This window comes from Pagrus major, chromosome 9, assembly GCF_040436345.1.
Source record: "Pagrus major chromosome 9, Pma_NU_1.0".
NCBI lineage: Eukaryota > Metazoa > Chordata > Actinopteri > Spariformes > Sparidae > Pagrus > Pagrus major.
Genome location: NC_133223.1, coordinates 20,654,368 through 20,676,983, shown reverse-complemented (window position 1 = coordinate 20,676,983; position 22,616 = coordinate 20,654,368). Strand labels below are relative to the sequence as shown.

The 22,616-nt window shown below is 41.2% G+C and overlaps 1 protein-coding gene across 2 annotated transcripts in view; it reads right to left on the bottom strand.

The window, feature by feature from the left end:
* The window catches only part of dip2a (disco-interacting protein 2 homolog A), a 104,150-nt gene that overhangs the window by 14,890 nt on the left and 66,644 nt on the right, over positions 1-22,616 (bottom strand). For both annotated transcript variants that reach the window (XM_073473759.1, XM_073473760.1), the window contains exons 3-15: positions 22,082-22,201; positions 21,875-21,994; positions 16,340-16,609; positions 13,659-13,799; positions 8,921-9,040; positions 5,723-5,920; positions 5,466-5,557; positions 4,577-4,687; positions 2,925-3,048; positions 2,727-2,836; positions 2,457-2,559; positions 1,113-1,177; positions 561-654 (exon numbers count right to left, since the gene is read on the bottom strand). In XM_073473759.1, coding sequence (XP_073329860.1) covers positions 561-654; positions 1,113-1,177; positions 2,457-2,559; positions 2,727-2,836; positions 2,925-3,048; positions 4,577-4,687; positions 5,466-5,557; positions 5,723-5,920; positions 8,921-9,040; positions 13,659-13,799; positions 16,340-16,609; positions 21,875-21,994; positions 22,082-22,201 — 1,668 coding nt within the window. The remainder of the gene's footprint in view (positions 1-560; positions 655-1,112; positions 1,178-2,456; positions 2,560-2,726; positions 2,837-2,924; positions 3,049-4,576; positions 4,688-5,465; positions 5,558-5,722; positions 5,921-8,920; positions 9,041-13,658; positions 13,800-16,339; positions 16,610-21,874; positions 21,995-22,081; positions 22,202-22,616) is intronic.

The window sequence follows — 22,616 nt, the reverse complement described above, 5'->3', positions numbered from 1 at the left end:
ACCTCCACTTGGATAATACAACTGAACTGGAAATCAATGAGTCCAACAAACTGTTGCTCTAATCCATCCACTCCACACCAAGATCAATCACTTTCACTTCAACTATAATGATAACAAGGAGCTTCCACACTGATGAACGGTAACGTTCTCTAAAGCGCAGCGCCAAGCACATGCAGCATAGGACAGTGAATGTTGATGATTTATTACTGCTGTACTTCACGCAGAGAATCACTGTAGTTAATCTTTGAGAGGTTGTGCGTTCTCAGTGTTTTATTTTGTGGTGCTAAAACAAGTTTACAAGCCCCAAATCCTGAATACCCAAAGGTATAAAGATAGCACACACACAAATCTTCAGGATTGAGTTGATGAATCTCAATTTCACAAATTATTTCTGTCCATGTCAACCAACATGCTAATGTTTCGGCCTAGAGCCCTCCATCAGAACATGGGCGGAAATGGAAGTCCTGTCATTACTATACAGGAGATGGCAGGTGAATGCTTCAAAAGTCACATGGTGAATAACAGTTAAAGGTGACAGATGTCAGTGGATTCACTCTCACCTTTGTATGTATGAACTTTCTGTATCCAGGACAGCGGGTTGACTTTCATCAGCGAGTAAGGAATGCTGATCACGTGCATCCGATTCATGACACTCTGAAGTGAGAACAGACATCAAGCATCACATCAGCACTGAAATATGTCAGCAGTTTAGCATGATGTCACTGCAAACAAGCTGCGAGTCATGACAAGATTTTGATCAATTACTGTTAAGAGCCCAAACAAAGGCGTGTTTGTGCTACTGCTGTGAACTTTTAGGAATTTAAACCTGCAAAAGCAGGTCATATATTAGCTGTTGGAAACCAGTTAATGAAAGCTTGGCTGAGTTAAAAGAAGAAACAGAATATTTTTACAGGTTTGAACCCCTGGAGTTATGAGTCGAGATGCTTCTGCCCATCAAGACTTCATTAGTTTAAATGTATTTACATACTGATGAAGCCCTCGGCGGGAAGATGTCAGTCAGATAAATTATCAGCAAACTGAGCATGGATCTCTTCTATGTCTGATTATATAACACATCTATTAGCTGTACCAGAGGCTGTAAAACCACTCACAGTAAGAACACCGTGCCATAATCCTGCTTCTCTCTTGAAGTCCAGGACATTGGTTATGGTCTCAGCTGCAAATCAAAGAGATTTATCACAAGTTAGAAGGTAAAAAGGGTTTCAGACATTCCTTTTATTTACATGAGCAATCACAGATCATCCTACTCTTCTCACACAAAACAAGTTCTGTAATGATGAGTAAATCCTGATGTGAAGCACCAAAGCAAGTCTGAGAAACAGACCTGGAGAGTCTCTGCTGGTGCTATTAAGAGTTATTTAGAGCAAAACTGGGACACTGGTGGAGAGGATGTGTCTCACGTTCACTGTCTTTTTAAGCAGACCTGACCCAGGTCTGACAGAAAGAAACATGACCAGATCTGCAGCTGCATTTATCAAACTAGACAGTAATTACACTCAGATAGGATCTGAGAGCAACGTGAAGCGGAAATTCTACATTATAATAGCTTTAAAAATCAATTGGTTTATTTCGATGTTTGTGCTTTGCCTTATTCATCCTGCGGTATACACCTTTCATGTAAGGTGCAGCCCAAAGTGTTTCACAAAACAGGATAAAACAAACAAACAAAAACAGTTTGGTCAGAATATAATAAAACATTAGCAGCGATGCAGCACTGATACATGATAGATAATTAATGTATGATGTTGTAGGTGAGTAAAAGGACTTTAAAAACATTTCTGTAAGTTACAGGTAGCCAGTGCAGTGATGCAAGCAGATGGGTGACTCCATCTCTTTTGTTGCGTTGGTCAAAATCCTGACAGCAGCATTCTGAATTAACTGCAGTTTTCTTATAGATTTTTTCGGGACACTTGAAAAAAGAGTTGCAATAATCTAAATGGGAGACTATATCTCATTTGACGAACTGTATGAAGCCATTTTTTTTTCAAGTTTCCATCTACTTTGGTTGCTTAGGAGAATGCTGCAACGTGTTTTGCCGTGAAGCTATGGACTATGTAACTTCACCAAACTTTCCATTGGCATGGGGGTGAGTAGATAATGACTGAAATGTTATGTTTGGGATAACTGTTCCATTAATATCAGAATCTTAAATCAGTCCTAGATCAGTAACATGTGTCTTAATTTGCTTGGATAGGCTAGCAAAGGCTGTCTCTAGCCTCTGCCTTTCTGCTTTTAGAGTATGGAAAAAAACTACAACAATCCCAAAAAGTCCAAACGTATACAGTTTTTTTTGCATATTCCAACATCATTATTACAGCTGGTTCTGTCATCTGTTTCTTCCTCTGTCTGTCTCTCCACCACCAACTGGATAATTTTCTCCATGTCATCAAACACATGATGGAGAAAACACAGAAGTACAAAAGTGTCCTTCTCACCTTCAGTGTAGCAGCAGGCCTGTGTGAGGGCGTGACAGTGAGCCAGCATGGCTGAGTGGGACACTGTGATCCCCATGGTGCTTCCTTCCTTGCTGGTTTTATACTGGATGTAAGAAACATTTGAACAGATCATTATGAAAATGAGACATGGATTATTTGAAGAAAACTACCTCATTATTAGTAGTTCAAAAAAATGAAAAGTGATTCAAATATAAATGAAAATCTAATAAATCTCTGTTTTATCGGTCACATCAGTGAAACTACACTGACCTCTATGTAGGCTATGTCATTACTGGCTTCCCGTATCGGAGGATGCCAGTCTTTTGGAGGCTTCACAACATGTTTCCCATCTGTCACAAACCACAGCAACCGCGGCCAGCCTGGAAGAGACACGGAGACGTGAAGTCAGCTCATACCAAATGTAACTACACAGACAGACAGTCGAAATATATATAAAACAGGCTGTACCTTTAAAAGTGGCAACCTCCCCCGTCTGTGCTTTAGGCAAGCCTTTCTGACAAGCGTCAGTGGTCAGCGCCAATGTGACGCCACAGCTGCCCAGCAGAAAGCCGATCTGTTGACTTCCTGCGTCCTGGGGGACCAGAGAAGATAAAAATTTGAGTCTATACTGTCAAAAACTTTGGCACCACAAACGACTGTTAAGAAGAATAAAATTCAGAGCGTAAAAGCTTGAAGAAAAGATGCTCTGAGGGATGGTGGGAATTGTAACAGGGCGAGAAAGAATGACAGAAAAAACCTCAGAGCATCGTACATCAGAGCAGCAGCAGGTAAGAAAACAGAGTGACGGCCAATCACTATTAAAAACTCTACCGCAGAGCATCAAAGCCCCATCGTAGCTGGGATGGAGGCGAGATCTGACACGAGCTCACTCATATTTGATTGGCTGTGCAAATTAGCTTACAGCTCGACTCGTGCTGTGCAGACCACGCTGTGCAGAAAAAAAGGTGGGAGGAAGAAGACAGAGGAAGGAAACGGGGCAAGAGAAAGGAAGACGGCACAGACAGAGAGAGGGAGGGAGGGTCTGAGTTGGCAGAGTGAGCGAATGAGCCTCTGACTCCAGAGAACAGTTGGCCTGTGATCTAATATTTTGACTGGAATCACACATCATTTCACCTCACTCAAATCTCATTAATTACAGCACAGCATCTGCAAACAGCATGCTTATAAAAGGCAATCAGGAACAGGCATTAATATTCAGCCTGTGTAACTAATGTGGCAGAATTTGCTTCAGTTTGAGCTGATGGATGTGCAGGAGACTGCAGTTCATTACAACACACTGTAATTGGAACGTTTAACAGATAATGCTGCTGCAGGTGTAATCATGCTACACATTACTATGAAGTCAGAGGTTCTTTGGTACAAGCAAACTATTCTGGACTACAATAAATCGTAAATATCTACATCTACTCTGCTTCAATCATTAACTCTCAAAGACCTAGACAGGTGCCGGCAGCAAAAAAATGATATTGGTCTAAAATGTTTAATAACTTTTGAACTGCTGATCCTATCCATGTGCGTAGTTTCTCAGCTTTTCAGTGGTATCTCAGCATTGATTCGTCAAGGAAACCCACATAGTTTCTTCCTCTGGGCCAACGAGTAATTTCTCAGAAAAAAGTCACTATTGCTTCAATGTCCTCTGTTCTAATTCAACAACCTTTCTGTTTACTTTCTGATAGACATAGATAACATTATAATAAATGGCTGTTGCTTGCTTAGGAAAGCTAAAACATCCAAGTGCATTTTTTAAATACAAAAACAACCTGAGGTTTGGTCTGAGTTCACAGTAAAAAAAAGAAGAAAAAATTGACTGACATTTTTTTATAACTTCGGGTAAATTCATCCATTCTCAGACAAAGCAAATGAAAAATTGTGACTTTAAATGAACCAGACTGAAATCTTTATCCTGAATCAAATGATGTATGGCACTTGATGCTGACTATGAAAATATGGTTGGAAAACTAAATACACACAGACGAGTACCCAAACTTGTTCTAGGTCTTTGAAGGTTAAGGGGTTACGTCCAGCAGGGGTCACTGCTGCTCTTCACTGCTTCTGTGGATGTTAAAAATGCCCCATATATTCATAGGAGACTGTTTTACCTTTCTGGTCAGCGGCACTTCGATAGGCACAGGTACCAACTCTGCCAGGAGGCAGCCGTAGAAGGCTACCATGAACATCACCGGGTCGTTGTTGGGGAACACAAGTGCAACCTGCAGGTGGATCACAGACATGATATGTCATGGTATGATATACAGTTCCTCTTTTTCAGTAAAAGTTTGGAAGGCAAGGGGCATGGTGTGCAGCAAGTATCCTGAACAAGATTTGAGAACATAATGTGTAATATTTATTTTCATATACAGTGTTTGATGACACTATTAGGGCTATAATTGAGATTATTCTGCAGATCATTTTGATGATTAACGGATTAATGGTTTATTCTATAAGATGTCAAAATTGTGAAAAATGCTCATCACAATTTCCCAGAGCCATGAGTGGCATCTTCAAATTGCTTCTTTTGTCCGACCAAGAGTCCAAAAGGAAAACACTCTTCATTTACTGTCATAAATGACAAAGAGAAGCAGCAAATACTTTCATTTAAGAAGCTGGAACCAGAAGATATTTGACATTTTTGCTTTGAAATGACTGAAATTATTAATTTTAACAATTATCAAAATCATCTGCAATTAATTTCCTTCCAGTCTACTAACAGTGGCAACTCTAAACAATATGTTTTGTTTAAGTACAAGGACAAGACATCCACTTTTCATCTTTGCTCTTTCTTCCCCCATTTCAATTTTCAACATTACTTCTTGACCTTCTTTTGCATCTTGAACTCTTGTTAACACTGTTTGTTGAGGAAAATTGAGCTTATTCTAATGTGCACATGTGAATATCGTTTAAGAAATCTCCACCTTATCCATAAAATGCAACAAAGGACTGTAACATACAACCAACCACCATTGAACACAGTTTGATCTCATGACTTACTCTGTCTCCAGGCATGAGCAAAGGCTCATTTCTGGTGCTCAGCTTGTTAAGAAGAGTGTAAGCCAGTTTCTGACTGCGGGTCCAGAGTTTACCTACAGAAGTGAACGGACAGAGTCAAATATTTCCTTTGATTTAACAACCACAGACCTTTATATCGACATACAAACACAAAATGACAGAGGATAACAACAGATCACAAAACGAGGTGACATTGTTTTGCATCTTCCAGTGGCTGTCATCCACAGGTTGGTACCCACCATAGGTGAGTGTGTAGACGGGCTTGCCAGCATTGTCGAGTGCCGTCAGACAGGGGCTCTTGGGCTGAGTGGTCCCCCACCGCTGTAAGGCTGCTGGCAAGGAGGGAGGCCACTTGTTGACCACCCCGAGATGCTCTCCCTCCAGAGGACTCATCTGTTGGCCTTCTGGCTTTGGCTGGTTGGGATCTGGCTCCTGGACTAAATACATGGGAGAGAGAGAGGGGGATCAGCGTCAGCATCAGGGGGGCTCAATGGGTATTTTGAGCAAAAAGCAGAAGATAAAGATATTTATTGTAAAATTCCACACATATTTAGACAAAAAGTAGGTAGAGTTGATTTATGAGAGCTGCAACAATTTGTTGATAATCGATAAGTCGATGGAAAGAAAATTAATCACCAACTATTTTGATTGTTTCAGTCATTCTTAAGCAAAAAAGTCAAACATTTGCTGGTTCCAGCTTCTTAAATGTAAGGATGAGTTGCTTTTCTTTGTCGTTTATGACAGTAAATGAAGAGTCTTTGGGTTTTGGACTGTTGGTCTGATAAAAGAATGAGCGTTGGTTGTGGCACTAATATTATTATGAAGTCAGCTTATTTCAAATCTTGATATTGAGGCTGCATTTTCGTGCTTTATTTTCAGTAGGGGTGTCACGATATCATAATAATCATGGTATAAAATAAATATATTGATATAGTGTTCATGTTACACATATGATAATATCGTAATCCAGCATGATGTTCAGAGATGTTCGGTTCTGTGCATCTTTTGTTTTTCAGTTCATCTGGTTGCCTTTTTACTATTCATGAAGAGTATTTTTTCACTTACGGATACAGACTCTCCATTTCTACACTTGTATTTTCAATGTAATTTATTTGCCAAAATAGAGGGAAACAACACATTAAACAAAGTTAAAGATGAATCTGATTGATATCAGCAATCATTTTTCATTTTTTTGTTTCTTAAGACTATTTTCTCTACTACTGAAACAGAAATCTGAACTAACATACACCTAAATGTGTTTGGACTTTTTTCCCCCCACTGGCCTGAAATAAGACATGTAAACATAAAATAGCCCAAAATCTCAAAATTGACTGGTGCATGAGAGAAACAGGTTTTCACCTGTAGTGTCTCCCGTTAAAAGAAGGCAGGGTAACAAAAGTCGTGTGGGGATTGGATAACAATGAGATGGATAAAGTCGGAGGATTAAAGGTGAGCTGTGTTCTGTCCTTATCTCGTCTTAGTTGGCTCGGATACGAATTCATGAGAAACTTTGGCTTATTCAAAGGAGCAGGTTTCTCTCTTCATCCTTCAAGCACCCTGCTCACTCTTTGATTCGACTTCCATCCCTCCATCACTATTCTCCCCTCGCACTCTATTGAACTCTCTGATAAGTGGAATTCAAAAATGTTTAACTGAGCTGGCAAAACGTCCCCGCCAAATAAAACACCTCTATCAGGAGCAGATAGCGTCCAGCCTGCTGCCATTTCAGCTCTGTGTGTTTTCTCTGCTCATGCCAAGCAGACCACCGAGGTTTGGCATGCTGTCGTTGCTGTGCCAAAGTCATGGAAGCTTTACAATTACCTGCTGATGTATTACTATTCCTGCTGCTTGTTCATTTTCACTGTGTTTATTCAGCCTGGCAGAGTACCACCCAAAACCCATGATGGGCAGGTTGGAATGGAGGAAATGGTTAGACAGGGCTGGACCACTGTCTGTGTGTGTTTCTGTACACAGTATCCCCTGACCACTCACTGGGCACACCTGGTGGTCTCAGTGATAAAATAACAACCACTGATCTAAAAGTGAATGCTGACCGTTTATTTCTGAGGTGCGGTGAGGTCAATGTGACACTTTTATCTCAGCTGCAACAAGAGTTTGACAAATAACCAACACTGAAACTGGAAAAGCTACGACAAAGACCTAGAATGGCACTCAGTAGAGAGCATACCTCCACCAAGTAGGGTTGGGAACCGTTCACATTTTAACCAATAGAGATACTGGGACTAGTATCTGGAATTCGGTTTCCGGTACCCAACTGTTTTTTCAGTCTTTGTGCACTTTACTCAATCTGGATACCAGGACTAAAATGAAGGAACTGATGTAGTATCAGCTCAGTATATAAAAATATACATAACAGTCATAAGTATTACAAGTATTACGGCGAGTGTTGCTCTGACTCACTGCAACTTGTTGCAGGGGTGATGTCTTGCTCTCTTTCTCTTTCTCTCTATGTTAGAAAGATTCACTCTCAGTTACCGAAATTTGGCACCAACTGATTTAGCCTTTATCGATACTCTGTAGTACCAACGTAATTCGGTCAGTACCCTTTAAAGTACAAAGTTCGGTACCAAACCCTATCATCAAGGCCCAACAGTCCCCGGTAATTTGATCAAGTCTAATCCAATACTGAACTTGCCCTGTATGACTCTAAATTTCAAACCACCCATAACTGCTTAACCATTATTTAAACTCACCAGGTCTGTAACAGCCAACCAGTAGGACAACAAAACAATGCAAATGGAACCATATTTTCTAAGTGTTATGAAAGAATTTATCAGGATCTGCAAAAAATTGTGCTCACTCACAGTTACCAGCCACCTAAATGAAAAAAAATTTCCACCAAGGTCCATGCATTTCCCCTGCGAAATAAAGACAATGTCCAAAAACGCCTGTTCCCGCAATGTTAAATAAAGTGAGAACTAAGAAGAAATTCCTTCAAGGTGTTCTTGGGATATCGCGTTCACAAGAATGGGACGGACTGACAGACAATCTGAAAAATAAATTAGAAATTCCTCGATCCGTCCCTTCATTTGGACCCACACGAGTTAACGAGTTAACATTAACACAAGTTAATGTGGTTTATTCTTGGCTGAGGCCCATTCTCCATCTAAGTTTCATTGAAATTCGTTCAGTAGTTTTGTGTACATTAATCCTGCTGACAAAAAACAAAAAACAACCAACAAACAAACAAACACGGGTGAAAACACAACCTCCTTGGCAGAGGTAATTAGACACAATCTCAAAGCTAAAAGGCTGTCAGACTGAAAAGAGCAGGGCTGTTTAGATCAAATACAACCTTTAATTGCTTCACTCTCTGATCAGTATGCTGATCACACCACAGAGAGACGGATGCTTCTTTTCCCATGATTTATTGATTTAATAGAAGCAGTGTAATTACTTTCAGGCTGTCAGCTTACCATCCAAAAGCTCCTCGAAGTCGTCGACAAAGAACTCTCGCAACGGCGGTCGCTTTGGTCTCTTCAGAGTGTTGAGCAGCTGCTGGATTTTGGAGGAGACGCGACTGTTGACTGGAACACCTACACAATGAAATCAGAGAGGATGAGGAGGAAAAGGTAGGAGGAAAATAAACATGACAAGGCAAGGATACAGAGAGAAATACAGACATGGAAAGGAAGAATACCGGGGTGTGGACGCAGAAGAGGAAGAAGTATGCAGACAGATTGATTGAGAGATTGATGAAATGAGGAGAAAGGGGACAGATGAGGGAAGGACAGATAAGAGAAGAGAAAAGGTCAGTGCAGTGCTCTAATGAGACATAGAGGACAACCAGCTGTCATTCACGTTGCAGCAAGACAACAAAACAGTGGACCTGGAGGTCCTCTACAGTCACCTGGAGGTCAAAGGTTACACTTTGGTTCAGTCGCTTGAGAATCACTGACAAACCTCCCAGGCTAAATAAATCAGGGAAATGAGGAGCCTCCTCGCCTGCTGCCTAGCAACAAAGATGTCCTCACTGAAATAAGTGATTCAGGAGGTGTCTCAAAAGGTGTCTGTTTCACATACGCTCGTGGGAGGCTAAAATCAACTATGCCATCAAAGTCTATTGACGATTATGTTGAAATTGCTGAACCACAACATAATTGCACCAGACAAAGATCTTGGTAAAGATAGGGGTACATGAATGATGGAGCAGGCCAGGAGAGAAAAACAACAAAGAGACTAAGAGAAGAGGGGAAGTGTCCAGTTAGATTTCCCTCACATTTTGGACGGTGTGGACTATAATCATCCCAGGACATCATTTCCTCCATATGAATTCATACTTAGTTTGGGAGGGGGTGGTCTCTGTCAGACATTCCAGACAGCCACAGGAGACGGAGGCCACAGCTGCACACAGCTCTCCAGATCTATCTTACTATAATAAGCCCGGCTCAGACAGTCTCTGCCTCCACGTGTAGGGACAGATGTACTGGGGGAAGCAGACGTGTGGGGGTCAGCGCTGCACCTGATGGGCCAATTAGAAAGCCCCAGACACACGGGACAACATCTGAGGGCCCTGAATCCCACCCACTCAAGGGCCTTGATCATTAATATCAGAGCCAACCAGCACCCGCCTGTGATTAAGACTATAATTAATGTATTCATGATTTCATAATTTGTAGATCCATAACATTAAATCACAGAAGCAAACACTGGCTCTAGTTTATCTTTAGGAAAATGCCACCACAGGTTTTCACTCAGACCATAATGAAGATAGTGATAAAGAACAAGGCTGGCCTTATTGTATATGTTTCTTATTATAAACAAATACTATGGAAAGACCAAAACCAAGCATGTGTCAGGGATGGGCAAATAACCAAATATTAGTTTCAATTAACATTTTGGCTTCTAAAGATCATTTTTTAAAAAGATAACTGAGATAAAACAATTATTTTGCCGCACTCTGCTTTGCAATAATGCCCACAATAAAACCCTGTCAATCCAGTCGCCAGTTGGATTTTGATGTGTGCCTATCTGTGCTGTGATGGTACCGGTTCTTGGAGCAGCTGAAAAGGACAAGATGTTTCCAAAGTCAATAAGTAATCGTGTTAAATAATCGTGATCTCAATATTGACCGTAATAATTGTGATTGATTTGTTCATTTTGAGGACAAAATTATTATGTATACATTATATATTATGTTTGAATGATATTATGTTTGAACAGCAGAGCATTGTGGTTTTATCAAATGTTCAGTGTTCGGGACTATTTTCAGCTGCGAATTAAGATACACTTGATGCACTTCTGAGCAGTTATAGCATCAGGCCAGTCTATGTAGGATTAACCCGCAATCTACTACAGTGCCCATGTATATCATTATAAAGGAACATTGGGCACATTGGGACGGCTGTGGCTCAGGAGGTAGAACAGGTCTTCCAGTAATCGCAAGGTCGCTGGTTCAGTGATTCCCCCAGCTGCACATCGAAGTGTCCTTGAGCAAGATACCGAACCCTCATGAGCAGGTTGGCACCTTGCATGGCGGCCTCTGCCATCAGTGTATGAATGTGTGTATGAATGGGTGAATTTGACAAGTCCATTTAACATGTCACTGGCTCATTGTTGTTTTTGTAATAGTTTTGGGTCAACAATCGAGCTCTATGGCACAGAGGAACAAACGTCACATTAATACATTGTTGGTTTTGGTCTCTTCCCAGGATTTGCTGACAAAAATGCACAACAGTGTGCATGCTCCATAAAGAAACCAACACATACAGCATCAGTATCCTAGTACAGATGGAACTGAAGTTGCTGCGTGGTGTGTTTTCTACACCCAACTATGTGTTGTTATTGAAATGGCAGCAGTGCTAGGTGTCTGAACCCACTGTGTGGCTGCAGGCTAACAGGCTTGTGTTACAGAATGTGCTGAGAAACATAAACTGACAAGTCAGAGTGTCTCAGTGTGAGCGCAGACACCAGTATGTCAACATGCAAATTATTCACAACCCCTGCGTGAGTAGTTACACCTGTCATAGAAATGGCCTTTTCACACAATCTGCTTCAGCATTTTGGTTAGACTGTACGAACGCTAAAGCCTTTGCAACACACTCGGTTATATAAACACACACACCACACGTACACACATACAGGAACCCAACGACTGAATCCACTGTAGCTTTGCATATATTTTTGGAAAACAACACACACGGCTTGGCCAAGTGCTAGACCTGACAGTGGTGGCGACAAACACACAAAACACAAATGCACACGCAGCAGAGCACACATACAGCCGACTGCCATATAGTTGGAGGAACAGTTATAAATACCATCCATTAAACTGAGGGATCCTTCACCTCTCCACTCACAGCCTAGAGGAGAGACACATCAGGATGTCAATGAAACAGTCCTGTTAGCTTGGTGTGTGTTAATGTGTTAATGTGTGACAGAGAAATCCACTAGCAGCCTGACGTAGGTGAGAGAAGCCTTAACAGCAAACACAGACTGTTGCTGTTGCACCATAACAACAACAATAGGATTGTCTGCTGTGTTTGTTATTTTTGTCATTTTTTTAATGACTCATGTAGGAAAACTTGCTTTGGAAGTGTGGGTATGAAACATCTTGAGCACTAAACAGAAACAGACAAAAACCCATAGATTTAAAACAACAAATCCTCTCCCCTTTATATGTCAACCCAGGTTGGCTGTTCCAGAATTTACTAGCAGTAAAAAACCCAGACAACGCACACAATGACAGAGGATGGATGGCAGGATGGTAATAGCTCTGCTGAGGCTGTGTTCCAGTTTTCTGGCTGCTAGATTATTAAAACATTGGACATTAATTCAAAGCAGCATTTCAGCTCTGATGTTGAATGAATGAAAATGGAAGGGTGACAGGAACACGTACGGATCGGTCGAGCAGATTGTCATTTATGACAGCTTTTTGAAGACAATAACCATGATGCACCTACTGTAAAAACACATCTATTGTTTTCCACAATGCTGTTTCACACCAGAGTGTTTAATAGACCCACCAGTCTACCGTAGTCCACTGTGCAAAAGTACATACAAAAGTATGTGTTCTTATTCCACGTTCAAGTTAGCACTAATAAATATATACAATGTCTGGTTGGACCTTCAAAATCAAGTTTGCTGAGAAACATTTCAGCTGATGGTTGCAGTGTGGTTAAGTTTAGACAACAAAACTCATTAAGTTTAGGAAATATCATGGTTTGGGTTGAAATGAGTACCTAAGTAACGTAAGTTAAGTATGTTTAAACACATGATGTAAGGCTAAGCAGTTTACTAAAGTAAATGTTAACTTCTGGTTTCACACAGGGCACGAACATCGGTCCAGATAGTAGGGTGTGGTCTGTGGTCAGTGATCCATCCATCTCCCCCGAAAAGGTTAGGCCGATTAAAAAAAAAATGTAATCGGTTTGATATGAGTAATACCAAATTTCACCACTTCATTGTGCATAAGACTCAGCTGGTCCCAAGAGGAACATGATGACAGCACATGAATGAGTGTAGCAGTAAAACAGGGCAACTGCAACACACTGTGTTTTCATTTCAGTTTGTATTAACAGCATAATGCAGTTACTTGAACAGGGTAAACAGGAGCAGCGGATCAAAACAAGGATTCGTACTCCAGGATACAAAAACAGCATGTTACGCTAATGAACAGTGCCGTTACCTGCACCAACTCGCTATTGACGAGAGTTTTCTCTTGTGGACTTCAGTCTGAGAAGTATAGTGGAACTGAAGACCCACCCAACCCTGGCCCCGACCTCTTTCATATGCAGACATTGACGCTCTTTCATGCTCCTGCACCTTCATTGTGTTTACGTTTGTACTTTTCACATCTAGAGGAGGAATAACGTGATGCCTGCACAGTGTTTCAAGGATCAGCAGGTCTATTACACCGTCTGATAATGTGACGTGATGTTCCTTTACCTTTTTAGGACTCAAGTGAGACAAGGTTCCTTTATAAATCATTATCAATAGTGTGCTTTTATTCGTGTCAATGACACGTTAAACATTAAAGGGAGGTGCAGTGTTACCATGGCAACACAAGAGGGTCAGTCAGCAGCTTGTGGCAGTCTGACAGGCAGACTGACTAAGGAGAGGACAGAGGGACACACAGCAGGGGAGAAAGAAAGGGAGGTGAGTGTGTTTATGTGTTCGTGTGTGTGTGTTCGTGTGTGTGAGCAGAAAACTCACCATCTGCAGTCTCCATGACGGTGGTGTGGTGGTTGTAGCCCCGAGAAACGCCTCGCACCGAGGCCACCTGGGGCCGCTCCGTGTGACGTGAGGAGCGCTCCAACAGCCCCGTCACGTCGGGGGGCGCAGCTGAGTGGTTATCTGTGATGAGTGGGGGTGTCGGTAGTTAAAAGGTCAGACGCCAGGCCTACTTCGTGCTATCGTCACTAAATAAAAGTCTACTTCATGTGTTGGCAAGCTATCTGATGGACAGCTCAGGAATGTGATTGAGAGGCTAAAAGCCTTTTTGTTATCTGCAAGTGGAGAGTCTTTAACTGCAGAAGAGTTTATTTCCACAAGGATTTCACATGTTATCTCCGTTTTAACTACCTGCCATGATAATGAATGAATGTTTCTATTCAGCAGAAACATTCCATTCAGCGAGTAATGTGTCCACACAGAACAAGATGTTTGTGTACTATGATTAACAGGCAGGTCTGAGGACATTGCAAAGCCTTGATTTGTCCCTCCTTTGTGTGCTTAGCTGTAAAAAGGATGACTCACAGTGAAGTTTCACAGATCAGCGAATAACTTGAGGTCAAAACTTTAAATAAATGTATTCACATAAAGTTAAATAATGATTTACACACTCCCTGGCCACTTTATTAAGTACACGTATACAACTGAAAGCAATCCAACACAAAAGATCTGCTACATTGAGGAATATTATAATGTTGAATTATAGAAGTCTAAAATGCTTGCACAATATGAAGAAAATCTGTAATAAATAAACAAATATTGAAGTGCCCATGTTAGCTACTCTTTCCTTCCTCAGCCATCGTGCAGTCGCCACAGAATTATTACCAGTTAATCTGAGGGTAGCCAAATGGTGCAAATGTACGGGTCATGTATCCAGGGCTTCTTCTGAACAGTCTAAGGTCCGCATGCTGTGTGTAAATAATAGGATTCTTCTTATTCATCACATTTTTGGCAGTCCTTGTGATTTGTTTCATAACGTTATGAAAATATGATTTCTAGGTGAGTGCTAATTTCTAATAACCCCCTCGCAGTGACAACATTTTTCCACCAACCAAACAGCTTGTGACTACACTGGCAATACCCGGTACACAGAGCTTTTTACAAGAAAATACACTATCTGTAGAGCACAGAAATAATTTACTGCTTATGAAAACCAAACATTTTCTACTATTGCAGCTTTATATTAAAAGCATTTAACTAATGAAACGAGCGTTTACTGTGCTCTTATTTTAAAGAAGGCTAGTCACAGGATATGCAATGGGTCGGGTTGTCAAATAGGTACTTTTGTTTAACACTTAAAAAATCCTCTGCAATCATCCTCTGTCATCTCTCCTTACTCCCATCACGCTGTAAGTAGAATGTGACTCCTGCTACTCTGCACTCTCTGAGTTCAAAAAGTAAACCTAAGTATGAACTTTAGGGCGCAATTGTTGGAGCCAAAACAGTTGCTGTAAATGATCAGCTAATTGGCTTGTATGTTCCCATCAAAAACACTTAATCACTTATACTGTAGATGTGTTTTATAACTACATATAACGTGTGATTCTGAAACCAAAGGTCATGTTTGTTAAAATCATCCATATTACCCTAAAATGTGGTTCATGTATGATGGCCTACTTGTCATTGTCTATTGTTGAAGTGAATGACAGACAGAGTTCGAGGGGCTGGAGGAACAGGATAATATGGGAGATTTATTTACAGCTCCATTCAGCACCAGTCACTGCTGCTACTTTATGACAGCAACCTTGAGGAGAGACAGGCTGGACAGAAATCAGACAGCTCCATCCTAATACGCTATTGCTCTGCCAGCGACACGTACAGACACACATGAACACACACACACATACAGGAGAGACTGAAGGCACCATCTCACTTTGCTGGAGATAAATCCCCCGAATCTCGTTAACTAGCTTGTGACACTCATGGCATGGTAATGTGGAATGAGGAGCTTTGACGGGGAAGTGGCCATGAACCCTTTTCACATGACTGAATGATAGTGAAATGGCAGACGGAGACGACTAATTAGAGACGTGAATTAGAGCTCTGTCGCTGGTTGCCTTTGTCTTTCCTCATTGAGTGCTTTTGTGTATCTGGAAGGAGATGTGGCCTCGGATGTAGCAGATGTGTAAGACACCCCTGTCTGTCTGTCTGTCTGTTTGCGACTGTGCTACAGTTGTAGAAAAAAAGTCTGAGCAACATTGTACAGGTTAAGACACGCCCTCGATAAGGCAAACATTCTGATTGGCTGGCAGTAACACAAGGCACCAAACTTGTTGTAAGACAATGAAAAAGTAAAAAATCTGTCCTCAGACTCTATGATTCATGGGGGAATTCAAACGCATACAGCTCAGCAGGGGGTTCTGCAGGCTTGTTATAGGACTGTATGTAAATGTACTTTTACCCCAATGAAACTTTAATCAGGATTCTTCCACCAGCACACTTGAACTGTGAGAAGACTACATGCAGGAAATACTTTTAACATCTAAAACTGCTTCTTTGCATGGCATGAAATTGTTCTAGTTCTTCAATATCTTCCTGCTTCAACTCACAGTCACACTACACATTTTTATATTTCTCCGACTGGATCAACTAAAAAGGAGACAAGAACATACAGATCTGCCAACCCGAAATATGATGTGATACCGTGCGTGTGTGTCACTGACCTAGCTGGGTGTGTGCCATGAGATCTGCCAGTGCGGTAGCTGCGGCGTTGGCGTTGAGGGCTGCGTGGGCAGTGGTGTTGGTGGTGGTGACGGATCTCCCTCCCGGGTGGGATGAGGTGGATGACGCGGAGGATGAGGTGGACGAGCCCTGGATGACACGGTTAAACCAGTGCTCAACGGCTGGGTGGCCGTGGCCCTGGTAGGGCGTGGAGGTGGCCAGACGTCCCTGCCGGCGCAGCGAGCCCTCGTCTTCCGACGCTGAGGAGGTGTCTGTGTTTGACAGGGTCAAGACAGGGCAGCGTCACAACAGTGGACAAAAACCAAGATGGTGAAACTGGTAGGATTTAGATGATATGCTGATGATACATTATTCTACTTATACATACTGGAGAGAGTACATATAAGCTCGTGGGATGATTTCAATGGAAATGCGGCTGAGGGATGCTTGTTTTTAATATGTATTTGACTGCATATAAAAGTAGCACACACAGGTATAAAGACAGCTCACTGCAATCATATGTGTACTATATCTGAATGATAAAGTGAGACAGGCTTTGACAACAGACAGACCAGAGTGTTTCCTATTTATAGACACCCATCTTTTCTCACTACATCTGAGCTTTCCTTACCCTCAGGTGTGCATAAACTACAGGGTCTGAACTACAAAATCTTATTGGTATCGGCTATGAGAAGCAGGTAATTATCAGTCGTCAGTATCGGCTGGACAAAATCCATATCGTGCATTCCCCAGTGTATTTACATGTAACATAACACATACTGATATTTCTGCTTCAAAACTACAGACTGTGCTTGCATACAATGCAAACTCATATTGAAATACCCTAATCAAATTTCTCTCTGATATCAGTATGTAGAAAAAAACACTTTGCTGACTGTAGTGTGTGCTTAAGTTATTATGGCTTTGACTCAAACTCAGTCACTAATGATTTTACAGCCTCTCCCTTGAGGCCACTGTGAGCAGTTGGTCTCAGTGAAAAATAGCCCAAACAGGAGCAACTTCAAAGCAAGTTAAAAAACATCAAAATTAACACATTCCACTTCATCTGCCAAGCTCCCAGAAACGTCTGTTCTTTCAAACAGGATCACTCAAGTTGCACAAGAGCAGGCTGGTCTAGGATCTGTATTCTGCAGTGCAATGAAAGGGCTATGCAGGTGTAGGCACCATCCACTTGAGAAAGCTACAAACAACTGTTTACAAAATTACCAAAACAGCTCACACTTTCCCCAGTTATTCATCAGCTCTGCAGCCTCCGTAAAAAGGTACAAAACTCATTCACACGTGTCAAAATATTTCACTGAAGTCTGTTAAAAACTAAAGCTTTAATAATATAGAAGACCTATCCCAAGTCCACTGAGAGGATGAGAGCGAGACATTTAGAAAACAGAGATTAAGCCTGCATATGGGTGATCAGCATGTGCTTGACAATGTTCTCTAAGCTAATGAGCCTCGTGTAATTAATCTGCCTCCTAATCACTCGCAGTATGAAGATACAAATAAAGTCCATCGATTTAGAAACTATTACAATCACGGTTCCCTTCCGTAAGCTTTCCCGTGGCCTTGCAGAGGCTGTCAGAGGAAAGCTGGAGCAGGTTTGATCATAACAAGCTAAAATATAATGTCTCTACAACCAGCAGACTCACGGGGGTTATCTCGCATTTATGATTCTGTTTGTTATTCCTGTGCCTCTCTCCAATCTCTCTCCATATCTCAGTAACCTTGACACAGTTACACCGAGGGAGAGGTAGAGAGGGGGTCAGACAACAAATGCAAAGTAGAAATAGAGAGGTGGAAAGAGTGGGGAAGAAACTGAAAGAGAGAAAAAGATGGATTAGTCACAGATCAACAGACAAAAACAAGAATAGATAGTGAGGAATGAGTCAGAGCAGGGATGAATATTAAAGAGAGGAAACTGAAGCAGAGATAGTAGCATATATGCTCTGATCTCAGTTATTCTAATATTGTTTTCAAACAAACAAAAAAAGCTATATTAATAAGGCTTTGGCCTAGCAGTTAAAAGCTGGAGCTGGGGTTCACTGACCTGTTCCATAGGAAATCAATTCAATCCTATTGGCTGAAGTAACATCATAATGGTTGGTGCCTGAAAGTGACATTTACTATACTGTGTACAAATAGCATTCTACATACAGGAGCCTCCAGGTTCAATTTATTCTTCATCTATGTAAAAAAAAAAGGAGCAGCATCTTTTTTTCAGTTGTTTCTTATGAGAAGTGAGTGTCTGCGGCCACTCGTCGCCCTGGTAACCAAGAAAATGGAGGAGAAGCTGACTGTGTCCATCTATCCTGAGCTTTATCAGATGGAAACTCTCCTTACAGAGACAGAAATGTCCATTTGTGGGAGCAGATTGTCTGTACACTGAATGTTGCTGGTGAGTGTTCTTTTATCACCCTACGAGTTGTAAGCTTGTTATTAGTTGTGTTGTCATACCTCTGTTACCATTGCATAAACAGCTGTCAATCAAAAATGGGCAGTGTTCTTTCTCTCGGCGCACAAAGTTTTACCATGTTCATATTCATGCTAATATTTGATAATGAGCACTAAAAATAAAATGTAGCTGAGGCTGATGGGAACGTTTTTAGTCTTGCAAAATTTTGGTTCTGAACCAAAGTTCTGGACAAATTTTGAACTGATGATCTACCTGACCTGAGAGGTCAGGGGCATCATCCAAGTCATTAAAATTTATGCTGAGGGGAATTAAAAAATCAGAACCAAATTTTAATGGAAATCCACACAATAGTTACTGTGACATGTTAAACCTCCTAGTGGAGCTACAGTAGAAGAGAAGTCAGAGGATCACTCAAGTCAACAGGCTTCATCCTCTGGGGACCATGAATATCTGTATATTCTTCTTTGTTCTTTGGTTTTCTATAATGATCCTTTTGAAAATGTGTCTTGGTATAAATATATCTGTACACAGATGAATCCATGGTGCATCTTTATCTTATAGACTTGACACTTTTATTTATGTAGATACTACTAAAAGGGAGAAGTGTTTTACTTGGTGTTAGAGATTACAGATATTGTACGTACTTTGCCAGGTCATGGTGATCTTGATTTGATGAGCTGTTGCATGTGATTGTGGGCACACCTCCAGCACAGCTGTGGGTTGTCATGTAAGTGTGGGCTGTGTTTAAACACTGTGTTACTCTGTGAGTGTTATGTCTTGAGAAAGCTTTTAGTGACTAAAACATCAACCTTTTTTAATAAATCAATATAGAGGTGATGTGCGGGAAATTCTCTTTTTCATTGGAATTTGATTTTGGGGGGATTCGATTTCTCTGCACCACAAGAAAAAGAGATAAAGCAGGTGGTGTGCAAGACCGTGGATATCAGTACGACATTTCAAGGCAGTCCATCCAATAGTTGTTGAGATATTTCAATCTGGAACAAAATGGTGGACTGGCAGACCGACTGATTAACCAACATTGCCATCCATAGGGTAATGCATGGCTAATAATACATTGAAAAACTTAAATGTTAGATTTTTATAAACTTTTTTAAAAACTTGTTTTTCCATGTATGAGTTCCAATATTTTGTCTATACTATTTGTCTGTATAATAACTGCATATAGTTTGATTACCTTCTAAGTTACTTGTATACTTGCTTTTTAACGTGTTCACTGCGTTGTGAACACAATTGTTCACATATAGTACTTGCCAATGTACCTTATGTGTTACTAAAGGGCACACCAGAGGACTCAGACCTTATAAAACGTCTGTATTTGTATGATGTACACAAAAAAAAAAGGCTACACTTGGTTACTAAGTTGTTATATTGTGAGATCATGGCAGAAAAAGTGACAGCTTTTCTGCGTAAGGCTCTTAAATCAAGTACATTGTGACAATGGAGAGTATATTTCTTTGTTCAATGTGAGATTTTTATGATGAAAACACCACCTGTATTTTCAAATGTCACACACACACACACACACACACACACACACACACATACACAGAGAGCCTGTCAGTTCAGCGGCTTGCCGTCACCCTCCGCTCTCTAGAAACAAGCATCTACAACCACCCCCATACAGCCCCTAGACTGCCCTTAATGTTGATGTATCTTGTGAATGCATTAGTGTTGTCAAAAAATATTGGAATATCAATACATATCAATTCTGCATATTGCGGTTTCAATACTGATTTTTCACTGTGGTATCGAATGTTGATATTTTTGAAGGTTTTGTACAGAAGTTAGAAATTCCAGTATCATAAGAACAGTATTACACGTAGCATTCATATCTGAGGATGTGCACCACAAACACTCCAAACGGTGCAGGATATCTCCGACCTAAGGCTTCTATCATCTAATCATGCCATACTCTATTGGATGACCATTCTGACACATTAAGAATGATTTTTCACACATTACTACTGGTTCTTCACAAACAGAAATGGAGTGATCAGGCATGTAGTGTGACCATATCCAAACCAGCCATTACAGATTAGCAAGATAGGGCATGGAAAAGGAGAAAGGAAATCAATGTGCATGTGTGTTAAATACAAATACCGCTACACCAGTGGCCAAAAACTCCTCTATTGGCCACACCTCTCTGGCCCTTGATAAACCTTTGCTAATGTGAGCTCATGAAGTTTGTCATTTAATATCACATCTCAGGCACAATGTTGCAATAACTAACACAACTATGCCGCTGTGTGCACAGCAACACTTGTAGTGAAAGTAGCAGAGCCTCACATTATCTTATATGTACAGTATGCAGCTTTGTGGGTCTGTCAGCCATAACTATGAACCATATCCCAGTAGATGACAGCAGATCACTCAGAATGACTACAACAACCATGAAGAGCCCCCCTGCTTCTCCTGCTCAAACTCCAATGTCTGAGCTCTTAATCCGGTTACTCGCCCCACCGCTATGTCCTCTCTCTTTACGAAAGACATGAGATTTTTTAGGCCCCCCACCAATTAACTCTTTCACCAATGATAACGCCACTGCAGTGTCTGAGATACAGGCAAGTTTTTCTGTCATGCAATCTCACACAGATATCTTACTGACTGATTCAAAATGAAAGCTTTCTTTGGGAAATGTTTGGGCAGAACAAACAACACAAAAAGGGCTTTTCAGGCCATGAAAATCTCATCATAAAAGAAGCTGCAGAACGCAGTAAAATGACAAATATTCATATGAGCTGGCCCACACAATACAAACTGTTATAAAAGCAGGCGAAAGGTCGACATTTTGAGACCATGTTATAAATCTGATTATGCACCCATTATGCAACTCATGTGGGAAGGTCTGCCTGGGAACACAACGGTGAGAACTGAGGCTTTTATAGTCACAAAGAATGGACACATTCATCAAACTGCACATTTCTTTCCAGTGGCAAATATGTGGCAACATCATCTTTGATCACTGGACACGACAGAGGGTCACCAAGCATCCTACACTTCAGCACTCATGGGAACACATGTAAACAACCCGGGGTGAGCATAAACCTGGGCTGTGTGTGCATAGGAACAGCTGGTTTGGAGTTCTCACCTGGCGGAGTGCATGCCTCGACTGAAGACTGAACTAACACAGATCGTCTCTTGGAGGGCATTGGCATCTTCCTCTCTTTGTACTTTGCCAAAGCTGCTTGGACGGCTTCTGTGTGCAAATCTAAGAGAACACATCGACACAGATTAGCAAAAAGCATAGAAGGAGAGCACAAGGCTTTTAAAACTGGCAGTGTGGACACATGATTACCAGATCTGAAGCGTTCATCCCGGGTGTTGGGCGCCCGGGACTTGTTGTGTTTGGAACCTGGGTGAACAGCTTGGGAGGAGGCCTGGATCCTGTTGTCAATTTGTAGTGAAGGGTCTACACCTGCAGAGAGACAAGACCAAAGCAGGGACAGGAGAGTTTCTAAAAAAAGTAATGCTCAAATGCAGAAATATCAGTCTCTGAAATATGAGAAATATGTGCCTTGGACATAGAGAAACACAGCTGAATATTGCTCAACCAGATCAAGTATCCACAAGCTTAATAGTAATCCCCTATTTAGGCTGCTTTCTTCTAATACAGTAGCTCGGAGTTGAGAAAGTATTCGCTTTAATTAATCCAGCCTCTCTCACAGCTTTCCAGCCTGCCTCCCAGCTTTCCAAGGGGAAGCAAATGCAAATTACACAGACGTTGAAGAAAGGAGGTGATTAAGCACCATGAATGTCAAAAAGACAACATCTTTTAACTAGAGCGTGCTAAAATTATCAAACTCTCAAACTCGTCAACCTCTCTGTGCTCT